This window comes from Prionailurus viverrinus, chromosome C1 (genome assembly GCF_022837055.1).
Source record: "Prionailurus viverrinus isolate Anna chromosome C1, UM_Priviv_1.0, whole genome shotgun sequence".
Classification (NCBI taxonomy): domain Eukaryota; kingdom Metazoa; phylum Chordata; class Mammalia; order Carnivora; family Felidae; genus Prionailurus; species Prionailurus viverrinus.
Window position 1 is genome coordinate 117,101,011 of NC_062568.1, and position 20,749 is coordinate 117,121,759.

At 44.0% G+C, this 20,749-nt stretch overlaps 2 protein-coding genes across 4 annotated transcripts in view; one reads left to right on the top strand and one right to left on the bottom strand.

Annotated features, from left to right (window-relative positions):
• Positions 1-7,199, top strand: part of PHTF1 (putative homeodomain transcription factor 1) — a 96,650-nt gene extending 89,451 nt beyond the window's left edge. The window contains exons 20-21 of one of the 2 annotated variants that reach the window (XR_007154430.1): positions 1,691-2,348; positions 3,180-7,199. The gene's annotated coding sequence lies outside the window, so the exon portion shown is untranslated. Of the gene's footprint in view, positions 1-1,690; positions 2,349-3,179 lie in introns of those variants that run through there. The other variant, XR_007154429.1, reaches the window with a different exon arrangement.
• Positions 2,239-20,749, bottom strand: part of MAGI3 (membrane associated guanylate kinase, WW and PDZ domain containing 3) — a 247,688-nt gene continuing 229,177 nt past the window's right edge. The window contains exons 17-21 of one of the 2 annotated variants that reach the window (XM_047868943.1): positions 12,653-12,755; positions 11,773-11,899; positions 10,791-10,934; positions 4,879-5,017; positions 2,239-3,359 (exon numbers count right to left, since the gene is read on the bottom strand). In XM_047868943.1, coding sequence (XP_047724899.1) covers positions 2,239-3,359; positions 4,879-5,017; positions 10,791-10,934; positions 11,773-11,899; positions 12,653-12,755 — 1,634 coding nt within the window. Of the gene's footprint in view, positions 3,360-3,975; positions 4,069-4,878; positions 5,018-10,790; positions 10,935-11,772; positions 11,900-12,652; positions 12,756-20,749 lie in introns of those variants that run through there. The other variant, XM_047868945.1, reaches the window with a different exon arrangement.

Below are 20,749 nucleotides of genomic sequence, written 5' to 3' on the forward strand. Positions count from 1 at the left end.
CTTGCTTTCATAAAACCATATTCTCTGAATGCTGGTCATACTAAAGTGCACAGAAAAAGACCAGTCTTTTTCTCTCCCTGACGGTATAAAAGATTTTGGGGGATAGACAGCAAATTATTTATGCAAAGCTATTTTCTTTACAATGACGAGGCACAGTGATATTTACCTCAAGCCCATTTCAAGGTTTACATACGGATAAAAGGCAGCCATACAGGTAAAATCATCATTATGAGTCGTCCTGATTTGTAGCATTTTGAATGTTCATTACTCGGGGGGAACACAATCTATTTGAGGACTCAGACTGTGATGGGAATCCACTCCACAAAGAGAAAGCAATATTAAATCCGACAGTAAAAGAAATGCAGGCCATAAACAGTTTTTTGGTTTTTTTTTTTAATATCTATATAAAAAATAACGAGCGATTTACAGATCTCTTTCTCTAATCAGAACCTCAAGTGTATATATAAAGGTACTGTACAATATATAAACATTTACAACCAGTACATCCATATTTTGCTTAGCATTCCAAGGCCACATTGCTAAGTCAGTATATAATCAGTACAGTGACAGGTTACTTAGGAAGGAAAGAGCCACGTCAGACTGACAACAGAGGACATCAAAGTTATGTCACAGTTAACAATAAAAATAGGATCTTTATCACTAATTGTGGACTATTGGGAAAATAAATCATTTCTGTGGTACTAAATTCTTAGCATTTATCAAGCCTCCTAATTTTTCTCTATTCAAGTAGTTACAGTAGATGGGTAAATATAGTTCTGGATGAAAGGGGATTTCAAACTCTCACTCTGGGAAGTGTGTCTCAGCTACAGGGGCAGATTCTGTTGTTACATTAAAGACTTTCACAGTCGAACTCTAAGAGGAAACGACCTGGACATAACGTGTTTCACAATAACAAGATGAACCCAGGTGACAGAACAGGGGTGTTCAAATACCCCATAAAATTGTTTTGTTCTGAGATTGTTCCTTTATTTATAGTCGCTACTGAATGCTGCTTCAGGGGACTGAAAAACCTGGGTCTGTCTTACGGAGTTAAGAACGGTCTCTACCTCCCGACAAACATCTTTCACTAGACTTTTAGAAAGAACTCTGAAAATGTGTACAAGCTAAGCAAATGTTTAGTCTCCCTTTCTTGCTTTTTAAATAAGTTAATGTAGCTAGAAATTAAAATACGATCTAGCACGTTCTGTCTACCGCCATGTCTATCCTCTTGCCGAGCAGGGCTCACGCAGGTTCCGCCTCTGAACACCTGAACTTGTATGGCTGCCACCAGATTGTTTCGTGGTGGAGTCCCTCACAATCTGTCTGGTTTTTGGACTCTCCAGATATGTACTATGTATTAACAATTAATGAATTAGTAGTAGGTCCAACCCAAATATCCAGAAACAGAAATGTGGTGGCTCTTCTCTGAACAGCTGTGAGCACTATTTCCACAGGCTGCTTTCTGGTTTCATAACGAAATAACTGAAGGAAAGGGGTGACCTGAGACGCTAAGACTGCATCAGGGCTGGGTCACACAGCAGGTGAGCTCTCCAGTGCTGAAAGTACGGTCTCATTTTGAACATTCAATTGTTAAGTGGCATCTTGAAAGTTACTCAGAATACCTTATGCAGCCGAATTAAAATCCAGAAGAAAGTGTCGATATTTGACTACATTTTGTTTTTCTTTTCAGTAGTGGTGTTTTGGAGTTTCATTTTTAAACCGGGCCTGGGCCATCACCAGTAGCTGTTAGAAGAGGCAACCGCCATCTTTAATGACGAGCTAACAATCCCTTCTTCTGCAAGGACTCAAATATTTCTCTCTGTAAACATGCAGCATGCTATTGAGGATATCAACTTCCAAGCCAAACCTAGTTTTTTCATTACTGTGGAATTATCTGAGTGAGACGGATACAACACACGTGATACAGTAGATAACTTGGCACAGATATAAAGTGAGTTGTGACCACACTGTGTGCACATCAGCATGGACACTCACGGCGACGGGCCGGGGCACCCGAGCCGGGCATGTCGGATGAGCGCGCGGGAGGGCAGCCAGCCGGGGGACGGTTGGTTCTTAGCAGTCCTGAAGGCCCTTCATGCAGCCTGGGTAACTTGATGTTCAAAGTAAAATGTGTGTGTTTCAGAATTTCTGGAAAAAAAAATGACTTTTGTTTTTGAAAAATGCTGCTTTTTAGAAAGGAAAAATTACGACTTGTTTTTCTTTGTTTTATACCAAAGGTCACAGCCGTTTCTCGGCCACACCAGTAGTGCCTGTGGCTTTATTTGCACTTGGCACCTTCCAGGGCCCTGGAGTGATTGGTGTTTTCCTAACGGGAGAAGCGCTCTCAGGTTGGAACCCTCCACCCTCTCTGTTTTTGTCGGCTGCCTCTTGTTCTTTTCCTCGGGGGTCTTCCATTTTGTTTAAAACCATCCTTTCTTCAGGGTCCTGCTTCAGCTTTTCTGATTTTTTGACATTTTCTCCTGTTTTCTCCTTGCTAGAACTTGTCTCTCCCACGGTGGCCTTCTTTCCTTCTTCCTGCTCAGACTCTGGTCTACTAGCAGTGTTACTAGTCTTTTTGGGCAGAAGAGACTTTTCATCCGTTCTCTTGCTTCTTTTCTCTGGGGACCTTGTCCTGTTTTTCCCAGACTGGCTCTGCTTTGTGTCTTTCCTGGCAGCACCTGATCCTTCCCTGCCGTCCGAGATCTGCTCAGCACCATCCCTAGCGCGGCCCCCTCCTCTCTGACTCTCAGACTCTAGTCCTCTGGCTTCAGTATTTGGTCGGCCTTTGCTGCCTTCAGTCTTTTGCTGCTTCTTTGGGCTTGAAGATCGTCCTCTGCTTTTTCCAGAGTGATCCTGCCCAGAACCTGCCCTGGTGCCGGTCTGACCACTTTTACTGTCCCCTTTCCTGGGGCTGAGGGACCGATCTCTGGGTCTTCTCTTGGGGTCAGTGGTGGGAGGACTGGGAATCTTGTCCGAACGTTCTTCTGCATGTCGGCTGGCCGGCTTCCTGGGACTAGCAGATCTACCTCTTTGTGTAACGCCAGTTTCTACTTTTAAGAGATTTTTCTTGTCACCATGCCCATGACTGCCGGGTGGATCCCTTTTATTCACATTTTTCTGGAGAAAAGAGTGCTGCTTTTTATCAGGCTGATTTTCATTTAAAGTGCTTTTCTTTTCAGGCACACCGCCCTTTAATTCCTCTGTCTTTTCACATATCTGAGCTCTCATTAAAGATTCTTCAGTTACTGGCATGGGGGACCCCTCAAATACGGAAGCAGAATGTGACGCTGGGGGAAATGGTGACTGCTCATCATAAATCACATTTGAAGACGAAGGATTATTATTAATATCCCAATCACCTACAAAAAGTGATTTGAGGGGAACATTATTAAATTTTAGAATTACAACAAATAGGGACAGCAAGTTTTGAACTTTGACAGCCATTCGAATTGTACTGACTGCTTAAATAGCCTGAGTATGAATATTTCATAAATAAAATTTATGTATGTTACCATCTCTATAAAGTTAGATTACATAGACAGCTGTACTTGTGCACGAAGGGTGGGTTGTTTAAATGTACCCAAAATAACAGTAGTCATTTTTCCAGTTTATAATTAATTACATAATATATGATATATAAAGTCTTCCTAAGTAGTAAAGCCCAATAAAAAACTTAGAAGAAATAAATAATAAAATTGGACCGAATTACTTGGTCCAAGAAGCTTACTAATTTGGCTGTCATCAAAGGATAGAGCTTATGGATATGCCAAAATCACTAATCAAGGACACCCGACTGAGGTAATCGGAATGAGGTTCGTGGGCATTTACAAATAATTTTCTTGCATTAAGCTGTCAAATTTAATGTCAAAAGGAAACTGAAAAGTGCAGAAGATAGAAAGAGATGTATTTAATAGCATCATTTTTAATTAAAAAGAAAAAAAAAAGAAGGAAGTGATTTACAAGACATGCAAATTTACCAAGTCTTTTTAAGGAAAGACCAAGAAAAGCCCTGAAAGCCTTAATGTTGCTCAGGTTTCACGTAGGAGCACAGACCGGAAGGAGCCAAACCTGAAGAAGGAAGAGAAAAGGCCTAGGACTATGTAAAAAAAAAAAAAAAAAATCACAGCGCAGTTAGCAAAGATGTCATTGGGAACGTATGGTTTACAAGCAGATGGTGGAAGGTAATAACAGAGAATTATAGGCTGGAAGGGGACCGCAGGAGGTCACGTCTATACTTGTCCCTCAGAAGCTCTACGGGGTCGGGCGGGGGTGCAGAAACTAGAAGGGACAAGTCCTGGTGGTGTGGTACTCTAGGCTAGTGCTCTCAGTTAAAACATGATGTTCAAATCCTGTGGTATTTCAAAAACCTACAATGAAACCAAGGAACCTGAAGCCCAGTGCAGGAGAACAGACAGTCCCATCCACCTCCCTGACGCCAGGTAGGGCCAGAGCAACTTGTTCTCCACAAGGGACCAGAGAAGCCTAAAGTCCTTCTACTCTTCATTGAGAGAAACTTCTCTTCCATTAAGGGAGTAGATCTTACAATGAGGAAGTAAGTGGCATTTGAAGAGATTTCAAACGTTTTTCATGACATTTAAATCACTTGCCTCTGACGTCCTTGTTTTTTTACAAGCACGTTTCTCTATAAAAGCAACTTACAAGTTTTCTATTGAAATTGCTTAACATATTCCATCCCAACACAAATCACGCCTGAAGCCACTTGGTAATATTCTAATAACCCTGCTGTGTAAGTAGCTTTCGATGGTTCTGGTGTTTACCTTTGAACTAGCCAGCAAAATAGCCCCTTCAAACAGACATTCTTTTTCTGTCATCACCCCCTCCATAACTTTTCAGCTCGAGGTGAGAGCCTTTCCTTACCGTGGTCAGGTATCAGGCCAGTCCCTGGCCTCAAAAGTAGAAGAACTTTATTCCCACCAGCCTGAATGAGTTCAATCGCTCGAGTATGCGTGATGCCTTGTGTAGGTTCCCCATTGATTTCAACGATCTGGTCACCAACCTAGAGAGGGAACATTCACAGGAACAACATGAAACTATGCATCCTCCTTCGATTCTGCTCCGTCCACTCGACAGCTGCTCAACCTTACTGACTCATTTGCAAACTGTCTAACTTGTACACGGTGCTGTGTCATTGCTAAAGCTGATGGGCGGATGGATGACCGCAGTGGGAAGAGACAGCGTCCAGCTTTATTTGCTCTGTAGAAATCCTACAGGAGAAAGTCGCATGTGAGGAGGAAACAGGATCCGGGCACCTTGAAATCACAAATGAGATCTGGAGTTTTCAACCAAAAGAGAAGTGCCAGAAGAGGTGAGGTCTCTATGATCCACATGATGCCACAGGGCTGGGTCTGAATGACCCACTAGGAAGAGTACTTTCCAAGAGGAGTTGAATCTGGAATTTATTTTCTAAAACCCGGGCTGGTGGCTCCTCATCGTGGAAGCCTTTCCTGGCCTCCACGGAGAACTGCCCCCTCCCCTTCATGTTGCCAGCACAGCCTGTAGATGTATGAGGCACTAGATGAATGAAATGTTCGGAGATAAAAACTTCAGCTTGGAGAATATATCCATATGAATACTGATTTAAAACCAGTAACGGGCGTATGCTCGTGACGTCAGTGTAAAATAACTTCCCTAGGTAACATAAAACCAGGGACCAGAATGAGATGCCTCAGTACCTCTGCTATTTACTAGAAATGCTGTCTAGGTATTTCAAAAGAAAAGGGGGAAACATGGATACGTCAAGTGTCACTTTTGCAAAAGGACCTGATAAAAGACAACGATGGTAGTGATTTTAAAATATATTTCAGCAGCACCCGGGTGGCTTAGTCAAGTGTCTGACTCCTGATTTCAGCTCATAGTTGGTAAGATCGAGCCCCAAGTTGGGGTCTGTGCTGACAGCATGGAGCCTGCTTGGGATTTTCTCACTCTGCCCCTCCCCAACTCATGTGCACGTGCTCTCTCTCAAAATAAATAAAAAAATGTTTCAAGGTGACAAGCAGAGGCTTGTTTGGCTTTAAAAGAGATAAACCGAGGGGTGCCTGGGTGACTCGGTTAAGTGTCCAATTTCAGTTCAGGTCATGATCTCGTGGTTTGTGAGTTCGAGCCCCACATCAGGCTCCATATTGACAGCTCAGAGCCTGGAGCCTGCTTCGCATTCTGTGTCTCCCTCTCTCTCTCTCTGCCCCTCCCCTACCCCGACCCTGTCTCTCTCTCAAAAATAGACATTAAAAAAATCAAAACAGCGAACAATGGAAAACTGACATTCCAAATAGCTCAAAAATTTGTAAGAGCTTACGAAAACAATCCAGAAATAACAGAAGGTGACTCAATAATTATTTAACAGAAGCTGGTAGGAAAGTCTGTAGCCACAGATACAGCGAAGCCCAGTGGCCAGGAAGCAGGGCCTTGGAGTCATAATGTCTGTGGTTCACCCCTGGCTCCACCTCCAGCCGGCGGAGGGTCTCATTTTCCTCTCTGTGAAATGGGGACAATATTAGTACCCACCTCCTGGGGTCTGGGCGGGGATTTAATGAGATAAAACCTGGTGACACACCAAACACAAGCAGATGTTCCTTTTCAAGTTATCTACTTCCTGGTTTTCCCCCAAAGGACTTCAAGTGCATCAGGAGGAAGATTTACCCGAGCCCGTCCCCCACTGTATACACCGCAAAACATGTCAACTATGAAAAAGAAAACAGATTAAAAGGTTTTGTTGCATATTTATGGAAAAAAAAAAAAAAGGAATCTCTTGAATAATTGGAGGGTATGACAAGATAAGTGGACTTAACATAGAAAAAACTTAAAAAAAAAACTAACCAAAATAAGATAATAAACATAATAGGATGGAAAAAAGTAATAAACAGAATAAAAATACTTATATCCAGAATATATGAGTGAGATAAAAGCTAATACCCAGATTTCCCTTAATAATAAGTGATTGAAGAAAAATAATTTGAAATAAATACAAATGACAAGTGACAAATCAGTCCTGCTGATTGAGACAAATGGAAATTAAGGTAGACGGTATTTGGAGTGTGCTTTGGGCGTATCTTGTAAAACATGACTGAGGTTTCCCTTAATTGCAGTCACATTCTTTGGCTTAACTTCAGTGTCCTAAGCTGCATATTTCTGATTCTTTCGGTACGACGAATAAATTGCAATAAAGCTTGTAATTGAACAGATTTGCCACCAGGTGTCATTTTTGTTTAACTTTAAAACTACATTGCAGGAAGGAGACTAGAACCCCATGGCTTTCAAATTTGTGGCAGACAGGCCCTCAGAGCAGGGAAGAGTCCTCGACTGGTCTATACAAAGCCGCAGACAAAAAATGGCACTTGTGAGAGGGAAACGTGAACATTCTTTGAAAATTCTGTTGTTTAAAATGAAGAATGCATCTTTTGATAAATAGAACAAATAACAGTTCAAGTTTGTGTTACTGAAAAATGAAATTATGGGGGACAGAGGAGAGGAGAGAGAAAGCAAAGAAAGGAACAAAGGAGAATAGGAGAACCAAAGGAAGAAGTAGGAAGAGGGGACAGAGAAAAATTAGGCTCCTCAAAAAGTTACTCTGTCAACCACAGCCACTACAGTGTATATTAAAATTACACAATGTTTCCAGCACATTGCTTACATTCTCTTAGAAGGTGCTGAGAACCTCTATACTTCTCTGGAACAATCTAATCCAGACAGGCATGAGCCGTGGCCTGACGTGAAAACACCCGGGCTGGGCTCACAGGACCAAAGATCTGGGCCACACCACAGCCATCACAGGCTGAGTGAGGCCAGCAAGGGACTTAGTCTCCCAGAGCCTCAGTTTTACATCTATAAGTGGGGAAAATGCCACCTACCTTAAAGGGTTTTTGTGGGGCTAAAACTCAGTGAAAACACATGTTACCTGGAAGACGACAGACGACATTCTCTAAATCTGATTCTGTCCTGCAGTAAAGATCTAACTAAATCTGACACTATTCCCGAATGTGAGACTTTCCCACTCAGCTGATCTCATTGCCTTTGCCCAGAACACCTTTTTCTGTCCTCCTCAGATCTCGACCAGATTTACGGATGGCTTAGGACTCACTAAACGTACAGATGCCCCTGACTCTCAGCGTTTTTCCATCTATATCACAGGCTCCCATTTTCTTTTTTTCCTGAATGACACTATTACATTGCCTGCTAACTTCATCTATCTCATGTCCTGTCTACCCAGTAATAAGTTTTGGGAGCTGATTTTGAAAAAAAACCCAATTCTCTCATTAGTGTTTGTCATCCATTCTACACTTCCAACAAATGTCTACAGAGCATCTAGTATGAATATTCAGGCCCCAGATCAGGACTGAAGATACTGGAGGGGTGCCTGGGTGGCTCAGTTGGTTGAGTGTCTGTCTCTTGATTTCGGCTCAGGTCATGATCCCAGGATCGTGGGATCAAGCCCCGCGTCAGGCTCTTCACTGGGCAAGGAGCCTGCTTGAGATTCTCCCTCCCCCCACCCCCCTTTCTCTCTCTCTCTGTCTCTGCCCCGCTCTCCTGCTTGCACTCTCTCTCTCTAAAAATAAAAGGACTGAAGATACTGAAATAAATACTAGGCACAGGACACAAAGTACAGATATCAGCCTAACAAAGAGAGGGAGGAGAGAAGGGAGGCAGGAGGATGGGGCAGAAAGGGATGCCCAGGTCACCTTGCAGTGTGAGTCTGCTGGAGATAAACTCTCATCATTTGGGCGGTGGCACCAGAGTAAGTTGTCATTAGTACAAAGCAGCCATGATCCTTAGCAAGTCAAGATTTTGATAATTTAGTAGCCAGAGAAAGAATTCTTCTCTGAAAAGCTGATTTCTTAGAGTTTGCAACAAACCTGGGCATGGTAGTAATAGCTCCCTTTCAAACATCAGATCTCACTTTTGAAATGAGAGTTGATTTAACCCTGAAAGTCCGAAGCTCCCATTCATTTGTAAAGAATGACATGTTTTAGAAACAGACTTTGTCTGCGTTAAGGCCTGTTTGCCTTTTATTTGTTTTGTGAGATTAGTGCATCTGAGGGTTATATTTGGAACCAACTTTTGAAAATTATATCTTAGTTTTTGGGGCTCCTGGGTGGCTCAGTCATGATCTCGCAGTTGGCGAGTTCGAGCCCCACATCGGGCTCTGTGCTGACAGCTCAGAGCCTGGAGCCTGTTTCAGATTCTGTGTCTCCCTCTCTCTCTACCCCTTCCCTGCTCATGCTCTGTCTCTGTCTCAAAAATAAACAAACATTAAAAAAAACTTTAAAAATTATATCCTAGTTTTTTGTTTGATTGGTTTTTTTGTGACAATACAATGGGAGATTTTTTTTAAAAACTGGCAGATTTAGGGGCGCCTGGGTGGCGCAGTCGGTTAAGCGTCCGACTTCAGCCAGGTCACGATCTTGCGGTCCGTGAGTTCAAGCCCCGCGTTGGGCTCTGGGCTGATGGCTCAGAGCCTGGAGCCTGTTTCCGATTCTGTGTCTCCCTCTCTCTCTGCCCCTCCCCCGTTCATGCTCTGTCTCTCTCTGTCCCCAAAAAAATAAACGTTGAAAAAAAAAATTTAAAATAAAAACTGGCAGATTTAAAGTATACCCAGATTTAAAAAAAAAAAAAAAAAAAGAGAGAGAGAGAGAGAGGGAAGAAAAAAGACCAAGCTCTCTCTACTGAAATCCTAACCCACTTTCTAATGCCACCCATTCTCCACTCATATGAAATCTCCACTCATAGCCACTCATACTCCCCGCCTTTTGACCTTGTGCACAGGTCTGGTCATTTGAAGAGGGGTGGGGTCTTATTTGGTTTAGGGCTACCCCTTCTCCCAGTTCATTCAGTTCTCACTCATAAAGCTTTGGGTAAAGCAGACACTTGACACATGTTTACAAAATGAGTCATGGGAACGGGGCAGTGATGTGGAAAATTCAGAACTGCAATCATTATTAGAATATACCATCTGATTAAAAAAAAATTATCTTCCCAGATGCCAACTGGTGGCAGAGGGAGCAAGTCCAAAGTTCTCTTGAGTAGTAGGGGGGAGGCTGTCTGGAATTTAAAATTTAATGTACATTAAATGTAAAATCTAATGTATAAACTAACGGGATGCCAGTGGGCTATTTTTTTTTTAAAAAATCGAAGCCAGCACATGTCCCCTCTATAAGATTCCTCTTTAAGTAATGTTCAGAGAAAGAGGGAAAATACCTTATGTGCAGACCCATAAACAATCTGGTCTGCAGTTGCCCTGTCCAAAGCTAGTGTTTCAGAATTGAGGGCAACTATGATGGATCACGACCCATGCGAATTCTAGTCTTTCAGATCATAGTCAAGATTCGGAGAGTCATGCTTTTTGATCTCTGGCTACCTCTGTAGGGTAGCTAGGAGGAAAAAAAAAAAATCCTGGGCCTATTATTTCTGGAAAGAAGTTGAAGATTCTGTTTTATCCTGGCTTTTCCAAGACTTTTAATAAGATGAAAAGGATATTTTATTTATGAGTCCATTTGCCCTCAAATGTGGATGATGTCAGTAAAAAGTAAATTTCCTTATGGACCAAAGTCAAGACGGTGAGGACAGCGTCACCGAGCTACAGCCTAGCACTCTCGAGGGAGGACACGGAATCGCCGGGGGTCAGAACGTCTAAACCAGGAGCGGCTGCTCTCAGGTTCTGTGATGGAAAAACCTGGCTGCTTAGCTCTGGGGGGTTTCCGCACTCCCTTTGATCAACTGTTTCCAGTAGTTCCCGGTCTGGAGCCAGAAGCAAAGGCTGTGGACGGAAGCGAACTCACGTGGATTCTGCCGTCTTTGATGGCGGGGCCCTCCTCAGCCAGACGCAGGATGAACAGCCCCATGTTGTACTCCTTCCCCCCGCGGAGGCTGAACCCAAATCCCCGGGGGCCTCGCTCTAGCTCCACTGGGTAACAGCCAAGGCTCTGGAAGAGAAAGAGCGTAAGGAAAACAAGTTTTCGTGGACTGCTTTACTGACAGTTTGAAGAAAGGCTACCTTTGTCGCTGGAAGACAGCATTTATACAGTGCGTGTGCATTTCTAGATCATAAGAAAGGAATGGGAGTTTGGGTCGAAGAGCTGCCTAATTTTTTACAAATGCAGCCCAAGTTAATGTGAAGATTGTATGTTTTTTCCCCACTATTTGGTCAATGGGCAACAGAACTATCAGAGAAAAGAGTTTGGAGAAATGCTTCCTTTAAGGAGATTATGACTAATTTTCCTGAAAAAAGAAAAAGAAAACCCCAACCCAAACCCTACTTTGATGAACTCAAACCCTGCTATTTCTAAGTACCTGACTGGGGGTGCTTATTTCTCCAACATCAGGGTAAGCTTTTTTACCCTTTACACTCTCTCAGGGAAGCTAAGGGAATGCCAAACACACAGCAAGACATTTGGGGGACGAATGTATCCGAACTGATTCGCAAGACAAATTCACCAGTGTTGGGCTGCCTGGTGGCTCAATCGGTTGAGCGTCCGACTCTTGATTTTTGCCCTAGGTCGTGATCTCACAGTTCGTGAGACCGGGCCTCATGTCGGGCTCTGCACTGACAGCACTGAGCCTGCTTGGGGTTCTCTCTCTTTCTCTCTCTCTCTCTCTCTCTCTCTCTCTCTCTCTGCCCTGCATGTGCTCACATGCGCACTCTCTCTCTCTAAATAAAAACAATAAAAGGCTTTCCCTAGGTTCTTTAAAAAGAAAAACTCACCAGTGTCAGCGGTTTAGCCACTGAAAAGAACAGTTTGCACCTGGGGGGTAGCTGCTTACCTGATTGTGCCGGCTGCCTACGACGGAAATCATGGCGGCGTCAGGCTGGGCAAGGTGCTTGTGGTCAGACCATGAGTGTCGGTAAGAGGCGGAGACGTCTTTCCCGATTTCGCCTTCTACGGCACCTCTACGAACAGAGAAATCCAGTCACTCCCGGGACAGAGAGAATGAAAACACTCTGAAAGCCAAGGCAGGTTAGTCTCTTTTCAAAGCTGAGCTTGCCACTCTCCCGAGCGGCCGCCGGAAAGGCAGACTGCGTCGAGAGCCAGAGACGCTAGGTGCGTCTGGCGGTCAACAGCTGCGTCAGCTCTGTCCACATCCCACGTTGGTTTGGTCTGGTTTTTATTTTGAGGGCGTCTCGGTGCAGTTTTTGTCAAGGAAAGCTGCGCTCAAGCAGCTGAACCAGAGGGCAGAGGAGCTGACCCTGCCGGGGAGAAATAGCTCTCCCCAGCGCCGATGCCCGCGGAGATGCTGAATTTGTGACAACCTCGCTTTTGTTTCATGGCTAATATTTTCAACAAAAGAGGTGAGGAAGTGCCTACAGGTACCGCTCGGGCAGGCTGAGAAGACAGCAATGCGTGTGGGTCTGGGGTTCCCTGCCAAAATCAGGGGGACCGAGCGTGGCGGAGCCAGAGGCAGCTGTCGCTTCTTTCTCTCCAGTCCCCACTTGTTGGACATGATGGGATGACTGTGTTGAGCCCTGGGATGAGGCTGGAGGAGGGATGAGGTACCGAGGGAGCGGGGGGAACTGGGAAGGTATCTGAGGGTGGAAAACACGAGAGTTCTCATTCTGACCTCACGGGGGGGGGGGGGGGGGGGTGCGTACGGAAGAAGGGGGAAATGAGAGGGAGGAGCCCGCACCTGGGGAGAGCAGCCTCACCTGTCCCCAGGTACGTGGTTGGCCTGTGACTGTCCCATGGGTCTGTGCTGCAGGGCGGGGCTTTGCCGGGCGGAGTTTGTTCCTGACGGCGGGCCGTGATGCTCTGTTCAAATGAGGAAACAGGAAACATGACCCTTTGTACATAAAGACGTGGAGGCCAAGTGCTCTACGGGAGTGAGACCGTCACAGAGGGTTCCCGACCCTAGTGACTTCGGCACGAGCAGCACTGTGGCCGGCTGTCTGGAACTGGGATGTTACCATTTCCTCCCTGTGGCTGTGATCACTGCTTAGGTGTGAAGAGAACAGGAGCCCTATTCTTACCGCACACACTTGCCTCTTCCGCCTTGTTTTGGTCATCCGCACAACAAGGAAATCGGAAGTGTACATACTCAACAACAGCATCGAGAAGACGGAGCTCCAGGAGCCATCCGGCAGCCCCATTCTATGGGCTTCTGGAGCGCACGCCCCGCACCCAGCAAACACCAGGTCTCAGGAGTGCTGGACACAGCAGCCAGTCTGCGAACTGCACGCACGCCTCTAACCCACATCGTTCACAGAGGAGCAACTGCTCTGCCTGGCACAAATACCAAAGACACACTTATAGAATCATCCCGAGTGTCGACAAATGTCGACAAAGGCTTCACTGCTTCTGTTTTCTGAAAGCACAAATACAGGGGACAAAACTGAACATTTCTTTCTGTATCATCGCCAGTGGCTCCACACCTGCTGCTGTTCCTTGAAGGCAGGTCTCATGACCAAGCGTGGGAACCACCTGCCTCCGGGTGGCAGGTCATGGGAGATGACAGGTAGGGGAGACTCTTAAGGCTGTCACACTCCTAATCCGTCAAGCTGAAATTTCCGAATGCTTATCTTGTCCATATGTTAAACATAGGATATTAAAAAAATTTTTTTAACGTTTATTTATTTTTGAGAAGAGAGAGACAGAGCATGAGTGGGGGAGGAGAGAGAAAGAGGGAGACACAGAATCTGAAACAGGCTCCAGGCTCTGAGCTGTCAGCACAGAGCCCGACGCGGGGCTCGAACTCACAGACTGTGAGATCATGACCTGAGCCAAAGTCGCATGCTTAACCGAGACACCCAGGCTCCCCTAAACATAGGATATTGAAAATACGAGAGAGAGGGAGCATAGCTTAGTGAATAGCATAGCCATGAACTCTGCAGCACGACTGACAGGGGTTAAGCCTCTTATTATTTACTAGCTGTGTGTTCTTGAGGAAATTACTCACATTCCCTGTGCTTCTAATCACCTCACCCATAAAAGGAATTATAGCTACCTCATGGGGTTATTGTTATCCAACAAGCTTATAAATGTTCATGCTTCAGACAGTGCCTGGCATCTACCCATTATGTACATGTTTCTATTATGATTAACATTATCATAATCCTCAAAATGATGAAATCTTATTTGAGGTTATATTTTTCTTAAAGTGCACATTCTGAAATTTTACCTTACTTGTTAAAAATGTTCAACACTCTAAAGTCAAGTGCTCCAGAAAGGAAGAGTGGTGTGTGAACTTTTTTGGGAGAAGGTGGGGGGAAATGGAAATCTGTTGCTCTTTTATTTTTATTTGAGAGAGAAAGAGAGAGAGAGAGAGAAATGGAAATCTGTTGCTCTTACTTTATTTTCATTTGAGAGAGGGAAGGGAAGGGAAGGGAAGGGAAGGGAGGAGGGAGGGAGGGAGAGAGAGAGAGAGAGAGAAGGAAGGAAAGAAAGAAGGAAGGAAGGAAGGAAAGAGAGAGAGAGAAAGAGAGAGAGAGAAAGAAAGAGAGAGAGAAAGAGAGAGAGAGAAAGAGAGAGAGAGAAAGAGAGAGAAAGAAAGAGAAAGAAAAGAAAAGAAAAGAAAAAAGAAGAAAAGAAAAGAAGAAAAGAAAAGAAAAGAAGAAAAGAAAAGAAAAGAAAGGAGTGCTCACCCAAAGCAGGGCTTGAGCTCACCTGATTCAGGACTTGAACTCATGAACTGTAAGATCATGATCTCAGCCAAAATCAGATGCTTAACTAACTGAGCCACCCAGGTGCCACTGGTTGCTCTTTTTTTTTTTTTTTAACGTTTATTTATTTTTGGGACAGAGAGAGACAGAGCATGAATGGGGGAGGGGCAGAGAGAGAGGGAGACACAGAATTGGAAACAGGCTCCAGGCTCTGAGCCATCAGCCCAGAGCCCGACGCGGGGCTCGAACTCACAGACCGCGAGATCGTGACCTGGCTGAAGTCGGATGCTTAACCGACTGCGCCACCCAGGCGCCCCTGGTTGCTCTTTTAAATTGCTATCATGGGGGCGCCTGGGTGGCTCAGTCGGTTAAGCATCCGACTTTGGCTCAGGTCATGATCTCACAGTCCATGAGTTCGAGCCCCGCGTCGGGCTCTGTGCTGACAGCTCAGAGCCTGGAGCCTGCTTCGGATTCTGTGTTTCCCTCTCTCCCTGTCCCTCCCCCACTCACAGTCTGTCCCTCTCTGTCTCTCAAAAATGAATAGACATTAAAAAAAAAAAATTATAGAAATTACTATCATGAATTTTATTTTCCTCTTTAGCTTAACAAGTTACTTATGCTGGCCCTCCTTGCTGGCCTCCTTGCTACCAATCCTACCTGCAATCCACATCCTGGATCCCAGCCCTAACATATAAATTGAAACCCGCCTCTGCCTTACTTAAAAACCTGTGGTAACTATTTATTGCTCATAAGATACTGTCCAAACTTATCACCTGGGCACATCTGCCTTCCCACTGAAGCTCCTCTTCAAAGTGTCACCTTCTCTGTGAAATCTCACCTGTGGTTCCCTTCAGCACACTGTCTTCATAGCATTTACCGCATCCTTTCAGAGCGAGCCCGATACCGGCCTCTCTTGCTAGAGCATGCACTCCTCGAGCGCAGGGATCACACCTCATGTATGTTTATATTCCTGCACCCACAAGAAATCCCCAGATGTCCGTCCACTTTGGCTTACAGGGTACCATCAATGTCAAGTTACGTGCCTCTAACCTTGAGTGCCCATTCTGTAGCTGAATTCTTGTCTGTCATTATACATTCGTGGCCACCATTTTAAAGGGAACGGAAACTGATGGGAGAAATTACTTCTATGGACAGGATGACTGGGAGATGCTTGTACCTTAGTAGAAGTCCAATTTAGATAACTTTTTGGCTTGGCCAGAATGACAGGTGTTTAAGTTCAGGACAGTACAAATAAGCTGATCAATTTCAGCTTTTCCTCTACCCTTCCCTTCGGTGAGAGATGTCACTGCAGCACAAGGAACCACACACTGGTGCTTCCTCTTTCAGTCACGTGTTCTTTCCTTGTCCTCTTCCTGGTTAAATAAAACTTTCCATCACTGGTATTTTTTCCAGTGTTAGTCCTTCAACCCATGTTGCATGGCTTCTCCGATTTACTTCCGTGGTAAGAGCCGTTCCACTTCACAAAGTTAAATATTTATTCCATGATGCCAAACAGGCTTATGTTCTCTCTCCATTTTATCTGAAAGTTCTTCAGATAGTAAAGCAATGGGTTAAGCAGATCACTCCCTCAGTGAGGATTAAATTTTTGCGGGAGTCTCTGTATGTAATTATTTAAGGAGAAAGTGTATTATCAGACGAAGAAACACAAAATCCCGTAGTTAAACTATGGATACAGACATTACAATGGATCGTGACTCATCCTCTGCAAGAATAAATGAGAACTGTGTAAGAGTACCTCCTCAAACTCCAGTAAGGGGCACAAATGATGGAGACATCCTAGGCTCTTAGGCGGGGTAACTTAATAGTTAAAGGTATAAATTCCCCCGAAGTTAATATATATCCAATATATCCGAATAAAACACGCAGTTGGGTTTCTTAATAATTTGCTCTAAAATTTTACAGGGAAGAGTTTCATGAATATCTCGTCCATTTGGAGTGTGTGTAGGGGGCGGGTGGATAAAAGCTTGCCTTAACAGACAAGATATTGGGACCTACCACAAAGCTACAGATTTGTTAAAAAGTGTGTGTGGATATACATACGTGCACACACACACACACATTAAAACACGTATTATGTATATTACTGTCAGGAAATACATATGTAAATTGACCCAAGAACAGATAAATCAATAGCACAGAACAGCTAGGAGACTCATGTTGGAAGGGGATGCAAACACACAGGAACGGTGGCTGCATAGATCAATGAGGAAAAGAAGTGTTATCTGATAGCTGGTGCTATAAAAGCCCGCTCAGTGTAAGAATAAAAAAATAAAGCTGGATCCTTCCTAAAACTACAAATAAAAGGGAGGCACCAGATGCATTAAAGAACTGAATGTAAAATTATAAATCTAGCAGACGATGATATAAGAGAAAATCTCTGTGACATGGGGTGGGTAAGGAGAACACGTCTTAAATGAAACTTCAAAAGCCTAAGTCATAAGGAAAAAATTGGCCAATGTGATTATATCTAAATTAAGAATCTCTGTACAGTGGAGGGCACGATGGTAAAGTTAACATACAGATGACAGGAAAAGATCTTTGTACTTTCTCAAATTAAATTGCACTGGGATGCCTGGGTGGCTCAGCTGGTTAAGTGTCGGACTCTTGATTTCAGTTCAGGTCATGATCTCACGGTCGTGAGATCAAGCCCCACGTTGGGCTCTGCACCAAGCAAGGAGACTGCTTAGGATTCTCTCTCTCTCTCTTTCTCTGTCCCTCCCTCATTTGAGCATGCAGCCTCTCAAAAAATTTTTTTAAACTAAATTGGACTAATACCTATCCCAAGGAATCTCTAAATATCAATAAGAAAAAGACTGAAATCGCACAAGAAAAAGGAGTAAAGGAGGGGCAGCTGGGTGGCTCAGTCGGTTATGCATCTGACCCTTGATTTCGGCTCCAGTCGTGATCTCATGGTTCATGAGAACGAGCCCTTCGTTGGGTTCTGCACTGATGGCATGGAGCCCGCTTGGGATTCTCTCTCTCTCTCTCTCTCTCTCTCTCTCTCTCTCTCTCACTGTCCCTCCCCTGCTTGCACTCTCTCTCTCTCTCAAAATAAATAAATATTAAAAAAAAAAAGAAAAATGAGTAACAGATATGAAGAGGTAACTCACAAGAAAAAAAAGCCCCAAAACAAGCATTTGAGGAGACGCTTAAATTAATGGGTAATGAAAGAAATGCAAATTAAACACGAATGAGAGGACACTTCCCACACTGCGGCTGGTTTGAAAGCAGGCTCACGCCAGGCACTGACGGACACATAAAGGTGTAGGAAGCTTCCATGGCCTGCTGGTGGGGGTGAAGGTGCAACAATTATGGAGGACAGTCGGTCAGTACCTGGTCACATTAGGCACGTATTAGGTACGTATATGCGGGTGTATCCAGAGAGTTTATGATAATGAGGACCGGAGACAAAGTGGTTGTCTGTGAGGGAGGGGCAGGTGATATGTGGTAAATATACATTATGGAAAATGGTCAGGTAGTTAAAAACAATGGATTATGTTCATCCAGCAACATGGATAAATCTTAAAATCACACGGTGCTGTGATACCAGAAGCCTAAGCAACCAGACCAAACATAGATAATTTAGACATCATCGACATTGAACTTCTGGGCATCAAAGGATGGTATGAAGAAAGTGGAAAGACAACCTGCAAAATGGGAGACAAGACTTGCAAGCATCTATCTGTTAAGGATCTAATATCAGAATATATAAAGAAGTCTTCTAATTCAACAACAAAGAAGACAATTCAAAACTGAGGAAGAGATTTGAAGAGACACTTCTCCAAAAAAGATATATGAATGGCCAAGAGCACACGAAAAGATGCTCAACATCGTTAGGCATCAGGGAAACAAAAATCAAGACTATAATGAGATACTACATCACTCAGGAAAAAAGATATGGCAGCTAAATGCCACAGGATCTGGATTGGATCCTGGAACAATAAAGTGAGAATTTTTTGAGAATTTGGAGAAGAAAACCAACATAAAATCTGTAACATGATGCTATCTATGTGACTGAAAAATAAATGCCGGGGCACCTGGGTGGCTCAGTTGGTTAAGCATTCGACGCTTGATTTTGGATCAGGTCATAATTCCAGGGTCAAGCCCTGCGTTGGGCTCTGTGCTGAGTATGGAGCCTGCTTAAGATATTCTCTCTCTCTCTCTCTCTCTCTGCCCCTCCCCTACTTGCACACTCTCTTTAAAATGAATGAATGAATGCCAACACACACACACAGATATGTATTTTAAAAATAAAACGAGGCACATACAGCACAATGGAATGGTTGGCCAGTGGGAGTAGGGAGAGAAATGACACGGAAAATGGAGACGCATGGGACCAAACAGATAACTAAATGGAAAACAAAACCAAGTATTCGTGGCGACACTACCAGGGCCATCCTAACAGAGTCCTCGGTAGCCTTTGGTAACTTGGGTCACTCTTAAAAATGGAACAGACAGGGGCGCCTGGGTGGCTCAGTCGGTTAAGCGGCTGACTTCGGCTCGGGTCATGATCTCGCGGTCCGTGGGTTCGAGCCCCGTGTCGGGCTCTGTGCTGACAGCTCACAGCCTGGAGCCTGCTTTGGATTCTGTGTCTCCCTCTCTCTGACCCTCCCCAGTTCATGCTCTGTCTCTCCCTGTCTCAAAAATAAATAAACGTTAAAGAAAAAAAAAAAAAAAAAAAAAATGGAACAGACAAGACGTGACACAGAAGTAGAAATCAATGTTGAGGAATAACACAACTTAAAGATTTCTTTAAAATGAGCAAGGACAGCCAAATACAAGGCGTTTATGTCCCGTCCTTGAGCACAAGTCAGCACGGTAGGGGCCGAGGTGGTGGAACTGTGGGCTAGAGCAGGACTCTTGAGCTACGAATACGCTGGGGCGTGTCACACCAGACATGACACATGGCTTGGGAACTTAGGTAACCATTTCCTTGGCAAAATAAGCTTAAACATCAAATGGTATCTGGTAAGAGGGGACAAAAAGAATGGAAGGAACTGTCTTTTTTGGTAACTGTCTTATCTATTAACAGTGAATGGCTTATGGACAGTAGGGGACAGCAGGGGACAGCAGGGGAGCGGTATCAGAGAGGAAGTAATGTAGCTGTAGGTGCTGATCCAAACGTGTGATCTCTGAAAACAGCTTTAGGGCTATAAATACTCATTTGACTCTTTGGTGCAGTTGATAGATCTTATACTGAACACAACGAGAAACTTGGAAGACTAATAAACTCCATGGATGGGATTTTTATGGACAGAAGAGACAGTTTCTACTTTTTTTTTCCTTAGAAAAAGAAGAGATTTTGAATTTTTTTTTTCAACGTTTATTTATTTTTTTGGGGGGACAGAGAGAGACAGAGCATGAATGGGGGAGGGGCAGAGAGAGAGGGAGACACAGAATCGGAAACAGCCTCCAGGCTCCGAGCCATCAGCCCAGAGCCCGACGCAGGGCTCGAACTCACGGACCGCGAGATCGTGACCTGGCTGAAGTCGGACGCTTAACCGACCGCGCCACCCAGGTGCCCCGAAAAAGAAGGGATTTTGAATACTTCCATAGTTTAATAAAACTTGAGTATACAATAAAATAAGGTGTAACCACTGAAATGTGATTTTACCTGTCAAACGTGATTGTCTTTAACAGGCTTTGCTGACACATGAAATAGACTTTAAAGTATACATTGCTAAGGAGTGTCCTTTCTATTTTTTCCTTTCTATTTTTCCTAAACACTGATCAGCATTATATAGAAAATCTTGGGTACGTCCCCAAGCATTTGGACCAGTGTCAAAGTTAATTTTTAAGAAAAATGACTGAGCAATTGTGGATAACCTCTCTAAGGAAACACTATCAACAGTCAAGGGTAATTTTGGAAAACAAAAAAAAATTAAACTAAGAGAAAGAAGCGGTCTGTTCCCAAGTCATCTATTTCAAGGCTCGTCAACGTGTGGTTCCTGGGTCAGTCGCAATAAGATGCCGATAGACACTGAGAGTCAGCATTTAGAAAAGGTTATAATGACTGGACGGAATAATTTTATGCCTGTTTTTTTAAAATTATTTTTTATTAAAAAATTTTTTTTTAATGTTTATTTATTTTTGAGAGAGACAGAGCGTGGAGCGGGGCAGAGGCAG